Source organism: Coregonus lavaretus (assembly GCF_964263955.1).
Source record: "Coregonus lavaretus genome assembly, chromosome: 16".
Lineage (NCBI taxonomy): Eukaryota > Metazoa > Chordata > Actinopteri > Salmoniformes > Salmonidae > Coregonus > Coregonus lavaretus.
Window position 1 is genome coordinate 27,388,899 of NC_140003.1, and position 17,742 is coordinate 27,406,640.

Sequence of the window (17,742 nt, forward strand, 5' to 3'; positions counted from 1 at the left end):
CATTGAAAAACAGAAGCATATGCAGAAAAGTACCTCATAACTACAGTAAAATATGGTGGTGGATCTTTGGTGTTATGGGGCTATTTTGCTTCCACTGGTCCTGGGGCCTTGTTAAGTTCAGCGGCATCATTAACTTTTTACCAAGTACAGTGCCTTGCAAAAGTATTCATCCCCCTTCGCGTTTTTCATATTTTGTTGCATTACAACCTGTAATTTAAATTGATTTTTATTTGGATTTCATGTAATGGACATACACAAAATAGTCCAAATTGGTGAAGTGGAATGAAAAAAAGTACTTTTTTCAAAAAATTCTAAAATATAAATAACGGAAAAGTGGTGCGTGCATTTCTATTCACCCCCTTTGCTATGAATTCCCTAAATAAGATCTGGTGCAACCAATTACCTTCAGAAGTAACATAATTAGTTAAATAAAGTCCACCTGTGTGCAATCTAAGTGTCACATGATCTGTTACATGATCTCAGTATATATACACCTGTTCTGAAAGGCCCCAGCATCTGCAACACCACTAAGCAAGGGGCACCACCAAGCAAGCTGCACCATGAAGACCAAGGAGCTCTCCAAACAGGTCAGGGACAAAGTTGTGGAGAAGTACAGATCAGGGTTGGGTTATAAAAAAATATCCGAAACTTTGAACATCCCACAGAGCACCATTAAATCCATTATAAAAAAATTGAAAGAATATGGCACCACAACAAACCTGCCAAGAGAGGGCCGCCCACCAAAACTCACAGACCAGGCAAGGAGGGCATTAATCAGAGGCAACAAAGAGACCAAAGATAACACTGAAGGAGCTGCAAAGCTCCACAGCGGAGATTGGAGTATCTGTCCATAGGACCACTTTAAGCCGTACACTCCACAGAGCTGGGCTTTACGGAAGAGTGGCCAGAAAAAAGCTATTGCTTAAAGAAATAAATAAGCAAACACGTTTGGTGTTGGCCAAAAGGCATGTGGGAGACTCCCCAAACATATGGAAGAAGGTACTCTGGTCAGATGAGACTAAAATTGGAGGAAAACGCTATGTCTGGCGCAAAGCCAACACCTCTCATCACCCGAGAACACCATCCCCACAGTGAAGCATGGTGGTGGCAGCATCATGCTGTGGGGAGGTTTTTTATCGGTAGGGACTGGGAAACTGGTCAGAATTGAAGGAACGATGGATGGCGCTAAATACAGGGAAACTCTTGAGGGAAACCTGCTTCAGTCTTCCAGAGACTTGAGACTGAGACGGAGGTTCACCTTCCAGCAGGACAATGACCCTAAGCATACTGCTAAAGCAACACTCGAGTGGTTTAAGGGGAAACATTTAAATGTCTTGGAATGGCCTAGTTAAAGCCCAGACCTAAATCCAATTGAGAATCTGTGGTATGACTTAAGGATTGCTGTACACCAGCGGAACCCATCCAACTTGAAGGAGCTGGAGCAGTTTTGCCTTGAAGAATGGGCAAAAATCCCAGTGGCTAGATGTTCCAAGCTTATAGAGACATACCCCAAGAGACTTGCAGCTGTAATTGCTGCAAAAGGTGGCTCTACAAAGTATTGACTTTGGGGGAGTGAATAGTTAAGCACACTCAAGTTAAGTTTTTTGTCTTATTTCTTGTGAAACAAAAAATATTTTGCATCTTCAAAGTGGTAGGCATGTTGTGTGAATCAAATGATACAAACCCCCCAAAAATAAATTCTAATTCCAGGTTGTAAGGCAACAAAATGGGAAAAATGCCAAGGGGGATGAATACTTTCGCAAGCTACTGTACCAGGACATTTTAGCCAAAAACCTGGTTGCCTCTGCCAGGAGGCTAACACTTGGCTGCAAGCCCTGAGTATGTTCTCCTCTGGGCTCCAATACAGTTGGGCTACGAACTAAGCAAGCACCGCCACCGCTACAGACATACACCCATGACTCCAAATGTGCACTAAACATTTCCATATCATAAAACTCATAACATTTACAGTCTCAATGTTTATGATCACTATGTTTGATATACAGTTACAAGATGACATGACGTCATACCCTAGGTTGTTCTGAACAGAATGAGCCTGTTTGTCTATTGTGGAGAAAATGTGTCACGGCACACGCACCTGAAGTCACTCATGACTCCTTTGAATTGCATTGTGAAAGTCTAACACTGTAATATTGTATTCTATAACTTAGCTAGTCATGTTGGCAATAGAAAAGGCTTTCAAATTATGCCCACCTGACCCAGAGTGCGATTTATAATGGTCCGTTTTTGGATTGCGTAAACAACAACAGTAACTTTGTGAGGGCAGCGATGCAGGGTTGTGTTCCAAACAAAACAACAACGTGTGTTTGCTCTAGTTCCTCAATGGCACAGCAAGGCGAGCTCAAAAAAGCACCTTATAGTTTAAGAATCTTCTTTTATTCATAAAAATGCATTGAAATTACATAGGAACTGTGCACACTTTGGAGAGGTGTGTGGCCACTTGGGAGACACCAGTTAGTCCTCTCACTCAAACCCTTGTCTTTTTTTGTCTTATGTTGCACCTACCCCCTCATCATGTTACTGAATGTATAAAGAATATTTTCAGATTTCGTTATCAACAAATGCGGCGAAAAGTACAGTAAATGTAAAATGCACAAAATCAACAGGGTAATATTTGGATTCAGTCTTGTGTCAGGTGAACTGTTGTGTCCTCACCTTTGGTATAATAATTTTCCCATAATCTCGAAACTGTTCCCTTTCAATTGCTGCCATGGTTATGCGTATGCTTTTCATATTTGTTCTGTAAGATTTCAACTTAGCCCTTTCCATGAAGGCCAATTCCCACGAGTGTAAATGGTTAACGTTAAGAAAAATCCCTAACCGAAAAACAATGTTTATAGTTTTTTTACGTCGATGCAAAAAATAAACAGCATAGTGGGTCAATTTCCGCAACAACTATGAGCATTGAAGTGCGAGGCTCAACTTCTCCTACTGTTTTGGTGCCCTGGCTACCACGCTGTGAACAGCGTGAAGCGAACCCATGCACATGCGCAGATACTGTGTGTGACTGTGTGAGAGCGAAGTGTTGCATCTAGCTCATCTCAATATCCTAGGTTATTCACTGATGATAGGCCCTGCTTTACTGAAGTTGCGAGACATACTGTGCCGCTCCCCTCTCTTTCCGTCTCTAGCTAACTCGCTATGAAAGATGCAAGTGTTTGTGTTCTCCTAGCGGAATCCAATTTTGACACTCAGAAATGGGAGTCGACCCCAGGAGTCGACGTGCAAGGAGTCGAGGAATCACTTATTTTCGAGTCGACTCACCACCACTACATCATCGTCGTCAACGGTTGGAAAAATGGCAGAAAAAGGCCAGCGACAGCAGCGAAGTCCTGTATGGCAATACTTTGAGAAGTTAAATGAGAAGGAAATGCAAACTTTGCGAGGTGGAATTGAGGTACAGTAATGGTAGTACAGCTGCAATGCTTAACCATCTGAAAGTGACGCACCGTGAGACCCAAACCGCTGCTGGCAGCAGAGCAGATGCATTGTGAATTCACATGGAATTGTATAAATTTCAAATTTATTTTCACGGAAAATCGATTTTAAAAAATGGCATTTTAAGCATTAAAGGGTAGGAAGCATTAATTTTTACTCACCAAAGTAACAACACATTGTGGTCAAAGACTTAGTAACTTAGTTGTAGTCAAGATCTGGTTACCTATAATTACAAATATAGTTATGTTTTGGGGTATTTATATATTTATTACGTTATTTCTGAAACTACCCACTATGCACTATTTCTCAATGTCATATGGAGGCTCTACTCTGTGCTACTGAGTTTGTATGCTAGCTCTTCACGGACTTTGCGGCTGTGTTATCTAGTGGGAACCCGTTAGCACTGCAGGCTCTGGTGCCTTCTTGCCGTTGGCTCAAAACAAAAGAGAAAATCCTACCTGATTAAGCTAATTATGTAACGGTGGTACCTCATCTGTTCTCCTTTTTGTTTTGTAAAGCATGTTCTCTGATAAGTAGGCTACAGGAGTTATGTAACTTTTTCCACCTTGGTTTAGAGCTAGCTCGCTAGCTGGCTGACATCTGGAATCTATGTATCTTGGATTTTTCTCGCTATTGGATTTTCCCTGACTCTTCCCATTGGATGGGCCCCAGCCATCAATCTGTAAGTCTCTGCTCTTTTGATCTGTGGTTATGTTTTAGTTGTGTTATGTTAGTTGTGTTCTAACTGGTCTCCAGTAGTTGGGCTCTAGCATGCCAACCATAGCCATGCTGGTTGGCTAGGCTGGCTAATAGCTAGCATTAGTTGGCTAAATAGCTCATGTTAGCTGGCTGGCTAAGATAACTGCATATAGCTAACATTCTTTGATATTTGGTTAGATGGCGTTATATATTTCCAAAACGTTGGTTTACTTTAATGTAGCTGTAAGCTAGGTGTTGATAGCAACTGGCTGACTCATTCAGTGCAAGTGTAACGTTAGCAGGCTGGTGGGCTAACATTAGCAGGCTAGTAGGGCTAACTTAGCAGGCTAGCAACCTTGCAAGTTGATTTGTAACAATAAATTAATAAAGTATTTTCTTGTAAGTTGGCTGAAAATGTAATTGAAACCCCAGTAGTCATGAGTTAATTTGAAGTTATACATTTAAAGTACTTTCTGTTTGAGTTTACATTATAGGGAATAGGCTAGCTTGCCGGGTCCTCCATATTACATCACACCCCGGAAAAACTTTTTCCGACATGACTTCGGCATTCTGATTAGAAAAGTGAGGTTTAACTTTGCATTGGGCCTTTTGCTGTGTACTGTATACTAATGCAAATCCATATGAAACATGTGGTTACATTTATGCTACCTGCCTTTTAAATACATTATTCTCATGATTCTATATGTATTGCGATTCGATACTGTGATTTTATTGTGATTCGATGTTCCAAACATATTGCTCACCATAGAGAGCAATAGTAATGGCGTCTTTTTGTAGGCACCAACTCCACCATTATTCATTGGACAAAGCCTATGGGGAAATTAATTGCGTTTTTGGAGGGTTTTTGGATAAACGACGACAATAAGGTCTGTGGTAAACACAGGCTTACATGCTGACCAAACCATCTCCGTATGTGCGTCTGCGTGCACCATTGTGAGCATGTTGATTATGTCTATCCCCGCCAGAAGCGTTCATGACACACAGGTTAAAATACCAAAACCAACTGTGAACCAACTACAGGTCGAAACACACATGAAACATTCATGAACATTTAGCTAGCTTGCTATTGCTAGCTAATTTGTCCTGGGAGATAAAGATTGTTATTTTACCTGAAATGCACATGGTCCTTTTTTTTTGCTGGATCTTTGTAGAATTTGTATGCATTTTGAGTCATACAAAATTGTGTGTTCTCAATTCCGACAATTAATCCACAGATAAAATGGGGAAACCTAGTTCATTTTTTTTTATTAATCATCCTTCCTCTTCTTCTTCTTCTTCTGTGGATGTTATATGGCGGTTGGTAGCCAACTTTAAGGTGCATCACCGCCACCAACTAGACTGGAGTGTGGACCTCGTTCATCTTTCAGTCACCCATGTGGGACTTGTAGCGCATTAAGCATCTAAAATATAACCAAGTTCTATTTTAGCACCTGGCTACGCAGACGCCCGTTGACGCGCGCGGGCAGTTTGGATGAAATTATTGTATGTGTACATTTATTTTGCAATGCTCACGCACGCAACGTGGCCGGTTTGGTCAGCATGTTAGGAGATCTTATACGTTTTTTTCTATGAGATAATCTTCATCAGCTAACGTCACTTTTCGTGAATTTGTAGGCATTTATGTAATAAAAAAAGCACATAAAAACATAATTCATAAAGGACATGTTAACTAACTAATTTTATTTCATAGAACAAAACGTATAAGATTGCCTAAGCCTGTGTTAACCTCATTCCTTATTTTCGGCATTTATCCCAAAACCCTATTCTTTCCCCCATTCATCTTCCCCATAGGAAGGTCTGAACAAACCAGAGGTAACTAATTTCTGGGTTTTAGGACTACAAGATGGCGAGCTTTATATGTCTACTGCAGAGGGACAAGACAGAGCAATGAGAAAACTAGTTTTGATCAGTCATGGAAATAAAAGTGCTGAAAACTAATTGGCTCCTTATTTAAAAAGAATATGGAGAAAAGGCTGTGAAGGAAAAATATTGTTTTGGTGCAGGTACAGGCAACTAGCGCCAAAATAATATTGCGATATTGTCAAAACGATACGATATATCATCAAAAATAACATCCCGATATGTAACTATCAATTTTTCCCCCCATCACTAATGTGTATGCGTATACGTGTATGTGTGTTTCTGCGCATCTGTGCATCTGTGTTTGTGTACGTGTGTCTCTGAACGTTCATGTGTGTGTGTTGACTTCTCACCTCTTGCTGTGTGATGTCCAGAATGCGTTCCAGGGTCAACTCTTCGAAGTACAGGCGGTCACATTCGTCAAAGTCCGTGCTGACAGTCTCAGGGTTGTGGTTTACCACCACTGTCCGCCTGCCCATCTGACGCAGGGCTCGTATACTGGACACTGCACACCAGTCAAACTCCACACTGCTCCCTAGTGGACAGGGGGGATAACAACAACTTTATAATTGTATTATTATAACTAACAACTTTCAAATATTAATTTGATTTAATTTATTTTAGTTTGATACATGTTTGTTACGACAACGAACACACATGACAGAGGAGTTGCCGGATCGCAAACAGATCTGCTACCATAGAAATAATTACATTTCTATGTCTGCTACCACCAGGCTAGAGTAAAACCATTCAATAGTATGTTTTTTTTTTTAGGGGGTATATCAGCTTTAATATTGCAGATAGATTGGTAGGTGGTCCTCTGTAGCTCAGCTGGTAGAGCACGGCGCTTGTAACGCCAAGGTAGTGGGTTCGATCCCCGGGACCACCCATACACAAAAATGTATGCACGCATGACTGTAAGCGTCTGCTAAATGGCATATTATTATTAGATTGTAACTTCCATCAATGTAATTGTCTGCATCACATCCAATCCCCCATGTTTTTTTTTCTTCTCGCATATATATATATATATATATATATATATATATATATATATATATATATATATATATATATATATATATATATATATATATATATATATATATACACACACACATACACACAGTGAGGGAAAAAAGTATTTGATCCCCTGCTGATTTTGTTCGTTTGCCCACTGACAAAGAAATGATCAGTCTATAATTTTAATGGTAGGTTTATTTGAACAGTGAGAGACAGAATAACAACAACAAAAACGCATGTCAAAAATGTTATAAATTGATTTGTATTTTAATGAGGGAAATAAGTATTTGATCCCCCTCTCAATCAGAAAGATGTATGGCTCCCATGTGTCTTTTATACAGGTAACGAGCTGAGATTAGGAGAACACTCTTAAAGGGAGTGCTCCTAATCTCAGCTTGTTACCTGTATAAAAGACACCTGTCCACAGAAGCAATCAATCAATCAGATTCCAAACTCTCCACCATGGCAAAGACCAAAGAGCTCTCCAAGGATGTCAGGGACAAGATTGTAGACCTACACAAGGCTGGAATGGGCTACAAGACCATCGCCAAGCAGCTTGGTGAGAAGGTGACAACAGAAGAAACACAAAAGAACTGTCAATCTCCCTCTGCCTGAGGCTCCATGCAAGATCTCAATCGTGTTGTTGCAATGATCATGAGAACGGTGAGGAATCAGCCCAGAACTACACGGGAGGATCTTGTCAATGATCTCAAGGCAGCTGGGACCATAGTCACCAAGAAAACAATTGGTAACACACTACGCCCTGAAGGACTGAAATCCTACAGCGCCCGCAAGGTCCCCCTGCTCAAGAAAGCACATATACAGGCCCGTCTGAAGTTTGCCAATGAACATCTGAATGATTCAAAGGAGAACTGGGTGAAAGTGTTGTGGTCAGATGAGACCAAAATCAAGCTCTTTGGCATCAACTCAACTCACTGTGTTTGGAGGAGGAGGAATGCTGCCTATGACCCCAAGAACACCATCCCCACCGTCAAACATGGAGGTGGAAACATTATGCTTTGGGGGTGTTTTTCTGCTAAGGGGACAGGACAACTTCACCGCATCAAAGGGACGATGGACGGGGCCATGTATCGTCAAATCTTGGGTGAGAACCTCCTTCCCTCAGCCAGGGCATTGAAAATGGGTCGTGGATGGGTATTCCAGCATGACAATGACCCAAAACACACGGCCAAGGCAATAAAGGAGTGGCTCAAGAAGAAGCACATTAAGGTCATGGAGTGGCCTAGCCAGTCTCCAGACCTTAATTCCATAGAAAATCTGTGGAGGGAGCAGAAGGTTCGAGTTGCCAAACGTCAGCCTCGAAACCTTAATGACTTGGAGAAGATCTGCAAAGAGGAGTGGAACAAAATCCCTCTTGAGATGTGTGCAAACCTGGTGGCCAACTACAAGAAACATCTGACCTCTGTGATTGCCAACAAGGGTTTTGCCACCAAGTACTAAGTCATGTTTTGCAGAGGGGTCAAATACTTACAGTGGGGAAAAATAAGTATTTAGTCAGCCACCAATTGTGCAAGTTCTCCCACTTAAAAAGATGAGAGAGGCCTGTAATTTTCATCATAGGTACACGTCAACTATGACAGACAAAATGAGAAAATAAATCCAGAAAATCACATTGTAGGATTTTTAATGAATTTATTTGCAAATTATGGTGGAAAATAAGTATTTGGTCAATAACAAAAGTTTCTCAATACTTTGTTATATAGCCTTTGTTGTCAATGACACAGGTCAAACGTTTTCTGTAAGTCTTCACAAGATTTTCACACACTGTTGCTGGTATTTTGGCCCATTCCTCCATGCAGATGTCCTCTAGAGCAGTGATGTTTTGGGGCTGTCGCTGGGCAACACGGACTTTCAACTCCCTCCAAAGATTTTCTATGGGGTTGAGATCTGGAGACTGGCTAGGCCACTCCAGGACCTTGAAATGCTTCTTACGAAGCCACTCCTTCGTTGCCCGGGCGGTGTGTTTGGGATCATTGTCATGCTGAAAGACCCAGCCACGTTTCATCTTCAATGCCCTTGCTGATGGAAGGAGGTTTTCACTCAAAATCTCACGATACAGGGCCCCATTCATTCTTTCCTTTACACGGATCAGTCGTCCTGGTCCCTTTGCAGAAAAACAGCCACAAAGCATGATGTTTCCACCCCCATGCTTCACAGTAGGTATGGTGTTCTTTGGATGCAACTCAGCATTCTTTGTCCTCCAAACACGACGAGTTGAGTTTTTACCAAAACGTTATATTTTGGTTTCATCTGACCATATGACATTCTCCCAATCCTCTTCTGGATCATCCAAATGCACTCTAGCAAACTTCAGACGGGCCTGGACATGTACTGGCTTAAGCAGGGGGACACGTCTGGCACTGCAGGATTTGAGTCCCTGGCGGCGTAGTGTGTTACTGATGGTAGGCTTTGTTACTTTGGTCCCAGCTCTCTGCAGGTCATTCACTAGGTCCCCCCGTGTGGTTCTGGGATTTTTGCTCACCATTCTTGTGATCATTTTGACCCCACAGGGTGAGATCTTGCGTGGAGCCCCAGATCGAGGGAGATTATCAGTGGTCTTGTATGTCTTCCATTTCCTAATAATTGCTCCCACAGTTGATTTCTTCAAACCAAGCTGCTTACCTATTGCAGATTCAGTCTTCCCAGCCTGGTGCAGGTCTACAATTTTGTTTCTGGTGTCCTTTGACAGCTCTTTGGTCTTGGCCAAGTGGAGTTTGGAGTGTGACTGTTTGAGGTTGTGGACAGGTGTCTTTTATACTGATAACAAGTTCAAACAGGTGCCATTAATACAGGTAACGAGTGGAGGACAGAGGAGCCTCTTAAAGAAGAAGTTACAGGTCTGTGAGAGCCAGAAATCTTGGTTGTTTCTAGGTGACCAAATACTTATTTTCCACCATAATTTGCAAATAAATTCATTAAAAATCCTACAATGTGATTTTCTGGAAAATATATTCTCAATTTGTCTGTCATAGTTGACGTGTACCTATGATGAAAATTACAGGCCTCTCTCATCTTTTTAAGTGGGAGAACTTGCACAATTGGTGGCTGACTAAATACTTTTTTCCCCCACTGTAACCTATATACTTATTATGGAGACAGCATGTCTTACACTAGTTATCTTGTTGTTATTAGTTGTTGTTATTAGTCCCATCCTTCAGCTCCATTCAACACCTCTCAACATCTATCTCTTAACACCATCCATATTGGATTTCTATTTGCCATATATTTTTCGACTGTACTGTGATGTTTTACAAAAGTTCTGAACCTTTCTATTCTCATTGTTTCTACAGATTGAAAATAAACATCTTTGCTAAAAGTATTATTATATTATTGATCGATTGACTATGAGTTTTCAGATCACCCAGTAGTGCTATCTGCAGGGTCAGCTCCATGCAAATATTGCAATCCTTCAGCCATTGCTGGACCTGTGTCCAGAAACAAGCTACAAATGGACAGTACCAAAACAAATGATCTAATGATTCTGTCTCTTCACAGCCAAATCTGCAGAGCTGGGAAGATTGTATCCCCCATACAAATAACATTCTATTGGTAGCAAGAATTTTATTTAATAATTTAAATTGAAAAATTATACGTTTTGAATGTGGCGTCGTTTTGCGTATCAGTTCATAAACACTATGCCATGGAATCGGTACGTCAAAAATCTCTTCCCAACTATTTTGCAATCTATATGGGACGGCTGTCAATCTTTTGGTCCTTAAATGAAACTGGTAAACTTTTTTATTTATCACAATTTTCTTTAACCAATTATGTTCTTTAATGCAAGGCCGACAGACAAGTTCCTTACTTGTTCCTCCTTCCACTTTCCTCTTTCATTTTTGCGGTAATGCTGCAATTATTTGGTTGTAATTTTGGGTAGAGCAGACATTTCCATATGTTTTTGTTAGCTGCATGTGCGACATAACTCCACCATTCCTACCGATAATATCATTTATGAAGATTGCAACTTTCTAATACATTTTCTAAAAAAAGAACGTTTTTTTATCAATTAGTATATTTGAGTTTAACCACAATATTTGTTGCAATATTTGTTCTGTCATTTCTGGTGGATTAAATTGAAATTGCAACCAACTTTTTATGGCTTAGAAATAGTGATATTTGGGAGATTTCAAATACCTGAAAGTGAGGGGTTGTAATCTGAATAAAGGGAAAAAGTCCCTTCTTGAACATTGGGTGAGACAATCTTACTAGTTTGCTAGAGAACCAGTTCGGATTTAAGTATAACTTTTGTATGACTGAAGCTTTTAGTGATAGGTCTAATGCTTTCATATTTAATTATTTCTGTCCTCCTAATTCATATTCATTATATAAATAGGCCCGTTTAATTTTGTCTGGCTTGTCGTTCCAAATAAAATTGAATATTTTTTTTTCTTCATATAATTTAAAAAACTGTTCGCTAGGCGTAGGCAAGACCATAAGCAAATAGGTAAACTGGGATAATACTAAAGAGTTAATCAGGGAGATTTTTCCACAAATTGACAGGTATTTACCTTTCCATGGTAGCAAGATCTTATCTATTTTTGCTAACTTTCTATTACATTTTTTTGGAGTGAGATCATTTATTTAATTTGGGATATGTATTCCGAGTATATCCACATCACCATCAGACCATGTTATTGGTAAACTACATGGTAATGTAAATTTTTAATTTTTTAGTGATCCAATACGTAATATAGTACATTTATCATAATTTGGTTGTAATCCAGAGAGGTTAGAAAATGTATCTAGATCCTCTATGAGGCTGTTGAGGGATTCAAGTTGTGGATTTAAACATGAATCATCAGCGTACAATGACACCTTTGTTTTTAAGCCCCGGTTTTCTAATCCCTTGATATTATTGTTGGATCTGATTTTAATAGCTAACATCTCGATGGCAATAATAAATAGATATGCCGATAGTGGACATTCAATAGTATGTTGAAAACACCATGATAATACATCTCACCAATGTGATAGGGACCACATCCCAGTACCATGACACCCTGGTCCTTGAACTCCAAGTCATGCTCCTGTTGAATGGACACAAAGACACTTCTTCAATCTTTCTAACCTAACTAACTGACAAACACAATGCACGGGAAAACACCATTAAGGACCACATACTAATTAATATCTTCTCAAATAAAGGTATCGCTCATTCTATTAACAATTGCAGTGTGTTTACATCCCTCAGCTGTTTACCAAAAAAGTGGCTGGGCATCCATTTTGTTGTTGTTTATTCTGCAGATTGCCCATTAAAACATTTTTCTAATTCAGGAGCTAACTTAGGGCACCAAAAAATTACTGGCCATTGGACAAATACATTATGAACGTGAGTTAAGCAGGACAAGGACTCACCTGTCCGTGGTAGGTGCAGTACAGGTAGTTGGTCACAGCAGGGTACTCTGCAGCAAGGGTGTCAATCTGAACAGAAAATTAAAACTGATCATTTCTTCATGTCTCCTACAATACAGAACATACTCATTAGAATACTATAAACACGTGACAATGTGATATTTCTGTGCCAGGAAAGGAGTGCTTTTGTTTAGTAGGACAAGGTAAGTCTGAGGGTGTGTTTTCAGTTTTCAGAGGTGGAGGCGCTAGGAGAGCGATGTCAGAGAGGTATCACGTGGAGTTGAGGGCCGTTGTTAGCCTGAAAGTTCATTTCAGCTCCTGTGGGAGATACTGGACACGTCCCAAATGGCACCCTATTCCCAATATAGTGGACTACTTTTAAGAAGTACACTATGTAGGGTGGTGAATAGGGTGCCATTTGGGACACATTCATAGACCAGGACCCAGGAGGACCCAGGGAAGGCTGCTCACCTGTTTCACCCAGGGTTTAATGTTCTGGCCCAGCCTCAACACTCTGGCCTCCCCCTCACTGGAGCCCAGGGCCTGGCCCACCTGGCGGTCTGAGAAGCCGTCCTGTTTAGCCTTCAGCAGCAGAGTCTGGGGTAATGTTGCACTGAGGAGAGAAAACAAGATCAGAGATTAAAGGGGGGGGGGGGGGGGGTGAATGTGCATGTTGTGTCTGTAGTCTCTTGCAGGGTAAACAATAGAGGTCAACCTAGTGAGGTCTGACCTGGCTGGCTCATCCAGAGAGTTTATCAGTAAGACATCAATAAACAATCCCAGAGGGGGGGATCTACTAAGCTTTCTTCAAGTGCAGTCGCAAAAACCATCAAGCGCTATGATGAAACTGGCTCTCATGAGGACCACAGGAATGGAATACCCAGAGTTACCTCTGCTGCAGAGGATAAGTTCATTAGAGTTACCAGCCTTAGAAATTGCAGCCCAGATAAATGCTTCACAGAGTTCAAGTAACAGACACATCTCAACATCAACTGTTCAGAGGAGACTGTGTGAAGCAGGCCTTCATGGTCGAATTGCTGCAAAGAAATCACTACTAAAGGACACCAATAAGAAGAAGAGACTTGCTTGGGCCAAGAAACACGAGCAATGGACATTAGATCGGTGGAAATCTGTCCTTTGGTCTGATGAGTCCAAATGTGAGATTTTGGTTCTATTCAGCCCAAGGGCACAACGGCCACTGGCCACAAAAGGCATGGATTTTCTTAGGAGGCATTACGGCCACACAAAGGGGATGCCGCCGGGAAATTCGAGGCATTATCAAGTGCTTGTCAAATTGTGAATGAGCGAGAGACAGATGTAGTGTGTACAGCCTGCACAAAAAACAAAGCAGAGCTTCATGCCTTTCATGCAACTTTTTTCAAATAATAATTAGAGTCCCATCATGCAGCCTTAGAATTAAAACATATAGCCTAATGTTTGTATCACAACTAAAGTAACATAAATAACTAAATTAAGCATATAGGAGTACCTGTTTCTTTGTTAACCGCTCAACACAGAAAAACCGCATGTGTGCACTCCCTCAAATCGTTTGGAGAAAATATCCTTTCTATTTTATTCAATTGTATTCTTCATACTGTAAAATACTATAAAATAATGCCACGGATTTCTAAGCAAATCTTGTCTACTAAATGAACTAGTGTAGCCCACAGCCATATGGCACAGCCAGACATAAGGACAACTCAGAGTATGCTATTCTGTTCTTCTGGAATAGACTACATTTTCTTCATATCATGTTTCTTTAGACCTGTCTAAAATAAATAATGGATTTATTGTGAAGGTGTAGGCTATATTACATGGATTTATTAGACTTTCTAAAATGTAGATGTTCCAAAGGTCTGCATCAATGGCTTGTAGGCTATGTGTGGAAGCCAGAAGATGCTAAATGTGTTTATGTTAATTAACGGTCAATTACCGCGAGAACAGCAGTTATTTGCTTGACAATCATCGGCTGACGAAATTTCGTGACAGCCACAGCCCTAGACATGACGCTTGGCATTCAGGCCAAAGAGTTAAATTGTGGTTTCATCAGACCAGAGAATCTTGTTTCTCATGGTCTGAGAGTCCTTTAAATGCCTTTTGGCAAACTCCAAGAGGGCTGTCATGTGCCTTTTACTGAGTGGCTTTCTAAATTAAAAATTAGAATAGAAGAGAGGCGGCTGGACAGAGTGAGAGAGAGACTGGAGAAGACGATTGGTGGAGAGAGAGAGAGAGAGCGAGAAAGTGGAGAGAGGTGCTAAGACACTTGAGGAGAGGAGGACTGAGAGACTGGAGGAGAGGAGAGGTGGACTGGCTGAGAGGGAGGGAGGAGAATGGAGGGAGGTGGAGTGTATTTCTACAGCAGGAGGGGCAGGAGGGATAGAGTAGTGGGTGAGCCACTAACGGGCATCAAGAACACATCCCCATTAGACTGACAGTCTCAGTTTAACTGTGCCCTCATAGCATCACCTAGTGGTAGAAGTGTTAAATGCATCAAGTTTATTTTTCATAACAGTGATGTGGTGGAGTGAAATTCGTGAGTTTGTGTGTGTGTGTGAGTCTGTGTATGTATGTGTGTGTGTGTGTGTACATGCATGCGTGTATGTGGGTGCGTATGTTTGCGTGCATGTGTGTGTGTGTACCGATGCATATGTATGTTTGCGTGCGTGTGCATGCGTGTGGGTCTGTGCGTGCGTGCCACAGTGCTTGTGTGTGTGTGTGTTCCTACCTGTTGAACTGGCTCAGATGCTGCTCCAGCTCTGTGATCCGTCGTAGCTTGTGTAGGAACCACTTGTCTATGGCAGTGAGATGGTGGATGTGGTCTACAGTCACACCACTGTGGAGGGCCTAGAGAGAGACCGGGAGAGTCATTAGAATACAATACAGTTTTACTCATCTCAACTTAACTTCTGCTTTACTCTCAACTCACACACACACACACACACACACACACACACACAGACAGAGAGAGAGAGAATCAAATCATTCTAAACACTCATGACAATAACACAATTCCACCTGTTCTAACACCTGTGCTTTTACATGAACAAGTAGCTAGTTGCTACCACCTGCTGGTAAGAAGAACCAGTCAATCAATTATGATGAGACATTCAAGTCTCACGACTGACAGAGTAAGTTGCATGAATTATAACCATGATTATAAAAACACAGCCTATTCAGAACATGATAAGAAAACATTCAGTTGAGTTGTGCAATGGAGTAATCAGGCATTGTTGAGTGGAGTCCTTCTCATACAGGGAATGATGCAGTGTAATTGTAAACGGTGTCTGCTGCTGTGCCTTCGGAATATAAAGCAGGGCCCAATGAGCCGTGACGGGCCCAGCTCCAACACCTATACATTCCACCGCTGCTCTGTCTGTTACCTGGCTATGTGTGGGACGCGGCACAAGGCAGAAGGACACACGCAGCACTAAGTGGTGCCTTACAGCCATGTGTGATTCACATGGACAGTCTGTCTAATAGAAGACGTAACCAGCTCACAATGAAATTAGGCACTGAGGGAACAAAACGCTGAAATTACACACACACACACACACACACGGTTACACACTGGGACAGACACACACAGTGTGACTCTGCTGCCAGGCTAACCTTGAGTGTTATTGGCGTCTCATAGCTTGATACGATTTGGCCCATTACTTCTTAATACATCGTACAAGCATCAATCATTTCATCCTGCGTTCAATGAAGGATTCCTCACTCCGTTTATCTCCCACACACACACACACACACACCAGGATTCCAGACTGCGACCATTTAGTCACATTTTGCGACCTTTTGACTAGGCTGTGCAAGTAAAAATTGTATTTATTTTTAATATTGTTTTTATTTATTTTTTATTCTTCAAGCTCTGTCATGTTGGTTGTTGATCATTGCTCCCGAGTGGCGCAGCGGTCTAAGGCACTGCATCTCAGTGCTAGAGGCGTCACTACAGACCCTGGTTCTATTCCAGGCTGTATCACAATTCGGCCGTGATTGGGTGTCCCATAGGGCGGCGCACAATTGGTCCAGAGTAGGCCGTCATTGTAAATAAGAATTTGTTCTTAACTGACTTGCCTAGTTAAATAATGGTTAAATAAAAAATAAAAAAATTGCTAGACAGCCATTTTCAAGTTTTGCCATAGATTTTCAAGCCAATTTAAGTCAAAACTGTAACTAGGCCACTCAGGAACATTCAATGTCGTCTTGATAAGCAACTCCAGTGTACATTTGGCCTTGTGTTTTAGGTTATTGTCCTGCTGAAAGGTGAATTTGTCTCCCAGTGTCTGTTGGAAAGCAGACTGAACCAGGATTTTGCCTTTGCTTACCTCTATTCCGTTTATTTTTATCTTTTAAAAAAACTCTGTGGTCCTTGTCGATGACAAGCATACCCATAACATGATGCAGCCACCACCCTTGAAAATATGAAGAGTGGTACTCAGTGATGTGTTGGATTTGCCCCAAAAATATTACTTTGTATTCAGGCGATTAAAGTTAATTTCTTTGCCACATTTTTTGCAGTTTTACTTTAGTGCCTTATTGCAAACAGGATGCATGTTTTGGAATATTTGTATGATGTACAGGATTCCTTCTTTTCACTCTGTCATTTAGGTTAGTATTGTGGAGTATTGTGGAGTAACTACAATGTTGTTGATCCATGCTCAGTTTTCTCCTATCAAAGCCATTAAACTGTTTTAAAGTCACCATTGGCCTCATGGTGAAATCCCTGAGCGGTTTTCTTCCTCTCCAACAACTGAGTTAGGAAGGACGCCTGTATCTTTGTAGTGACTGGGTGTGTTGATACACCATCCAAAGTGTAATTAATAACTTCACAATGCTCAAAGGGATAATCAATGTCTGCTTTTTTTTTTACCCATCTATCAATATGTGCCCTTATTTGTGAGGCATTGGAAAACCTCCCTGGTCTTTGTGGTTGAATCTGTGTTTGAAATTCACTGCTCGACTGAGGGACCTTACAGGTAATTGTATGTGTGGGGTACAGAGATTAGGTAGTCATAAAAAAATCATGTTAAACACTATTATTGCACACAGTGTGAGTCCATGGAACTTATTATGTGACTTGTTAAGCACATCTTTACTCCTGAACTTATTTAGGCTTGCCATAACAAAGGGGGTGAATACCTATTGACTGAACACATTTCACCTTTTCAAAAATGTCTACAAACATTATTCCACCTTGACATTATGGCGTATTGTGTGTAGGCCAGTGACACAAAATCTAAATTTAATAAACTTTAGATGCAGTCAGTAACACAACAAAATGTGGAAAAGGTAAAGCGGTGTGACTAC

At 41.0% G+C, this 17,742-nt stretch overlaps 1 protein-coding gene across 1 annotated transcript in view; it reads right to left on the reverse strand.

The window, feature by feature from the left end:
• The window catches only part of cps1 (carbamoyl-phosphate synthase 1, mitochondrial), a gene marked incomplete at its 5' end in the record, with an annotated part of 125,684 nt that overhangs the window by 71,943 nt on the left and 35,999 nt on the right, over window positions 1–17,742 (reverse strand). Inside the window, 5 exons of the mRNA XM_084179149.1 lie at window positions 6,393–6,574; window positions 12,047–12,110; window positions 12,439–12,504; window positions 12,907–13,048; window positions 15,161–15,279. Of these exons, the coding sequence (XP_084035275.1) occupies window positions 6,393–6,574; window positions 12,047–12,110; window positions 12,439–12,504; window positions 12,907–13,048; window positions 15,161–15,279 (573 nt within the window). The remainder of the gene's footprint in view (window positions 1–6,392; window positions 6,575–12,046; window positions 12,111–12,438; window positions 12,505–12,906; window positions 13,049–15,160; window positions 15,280–17,742) is intronic.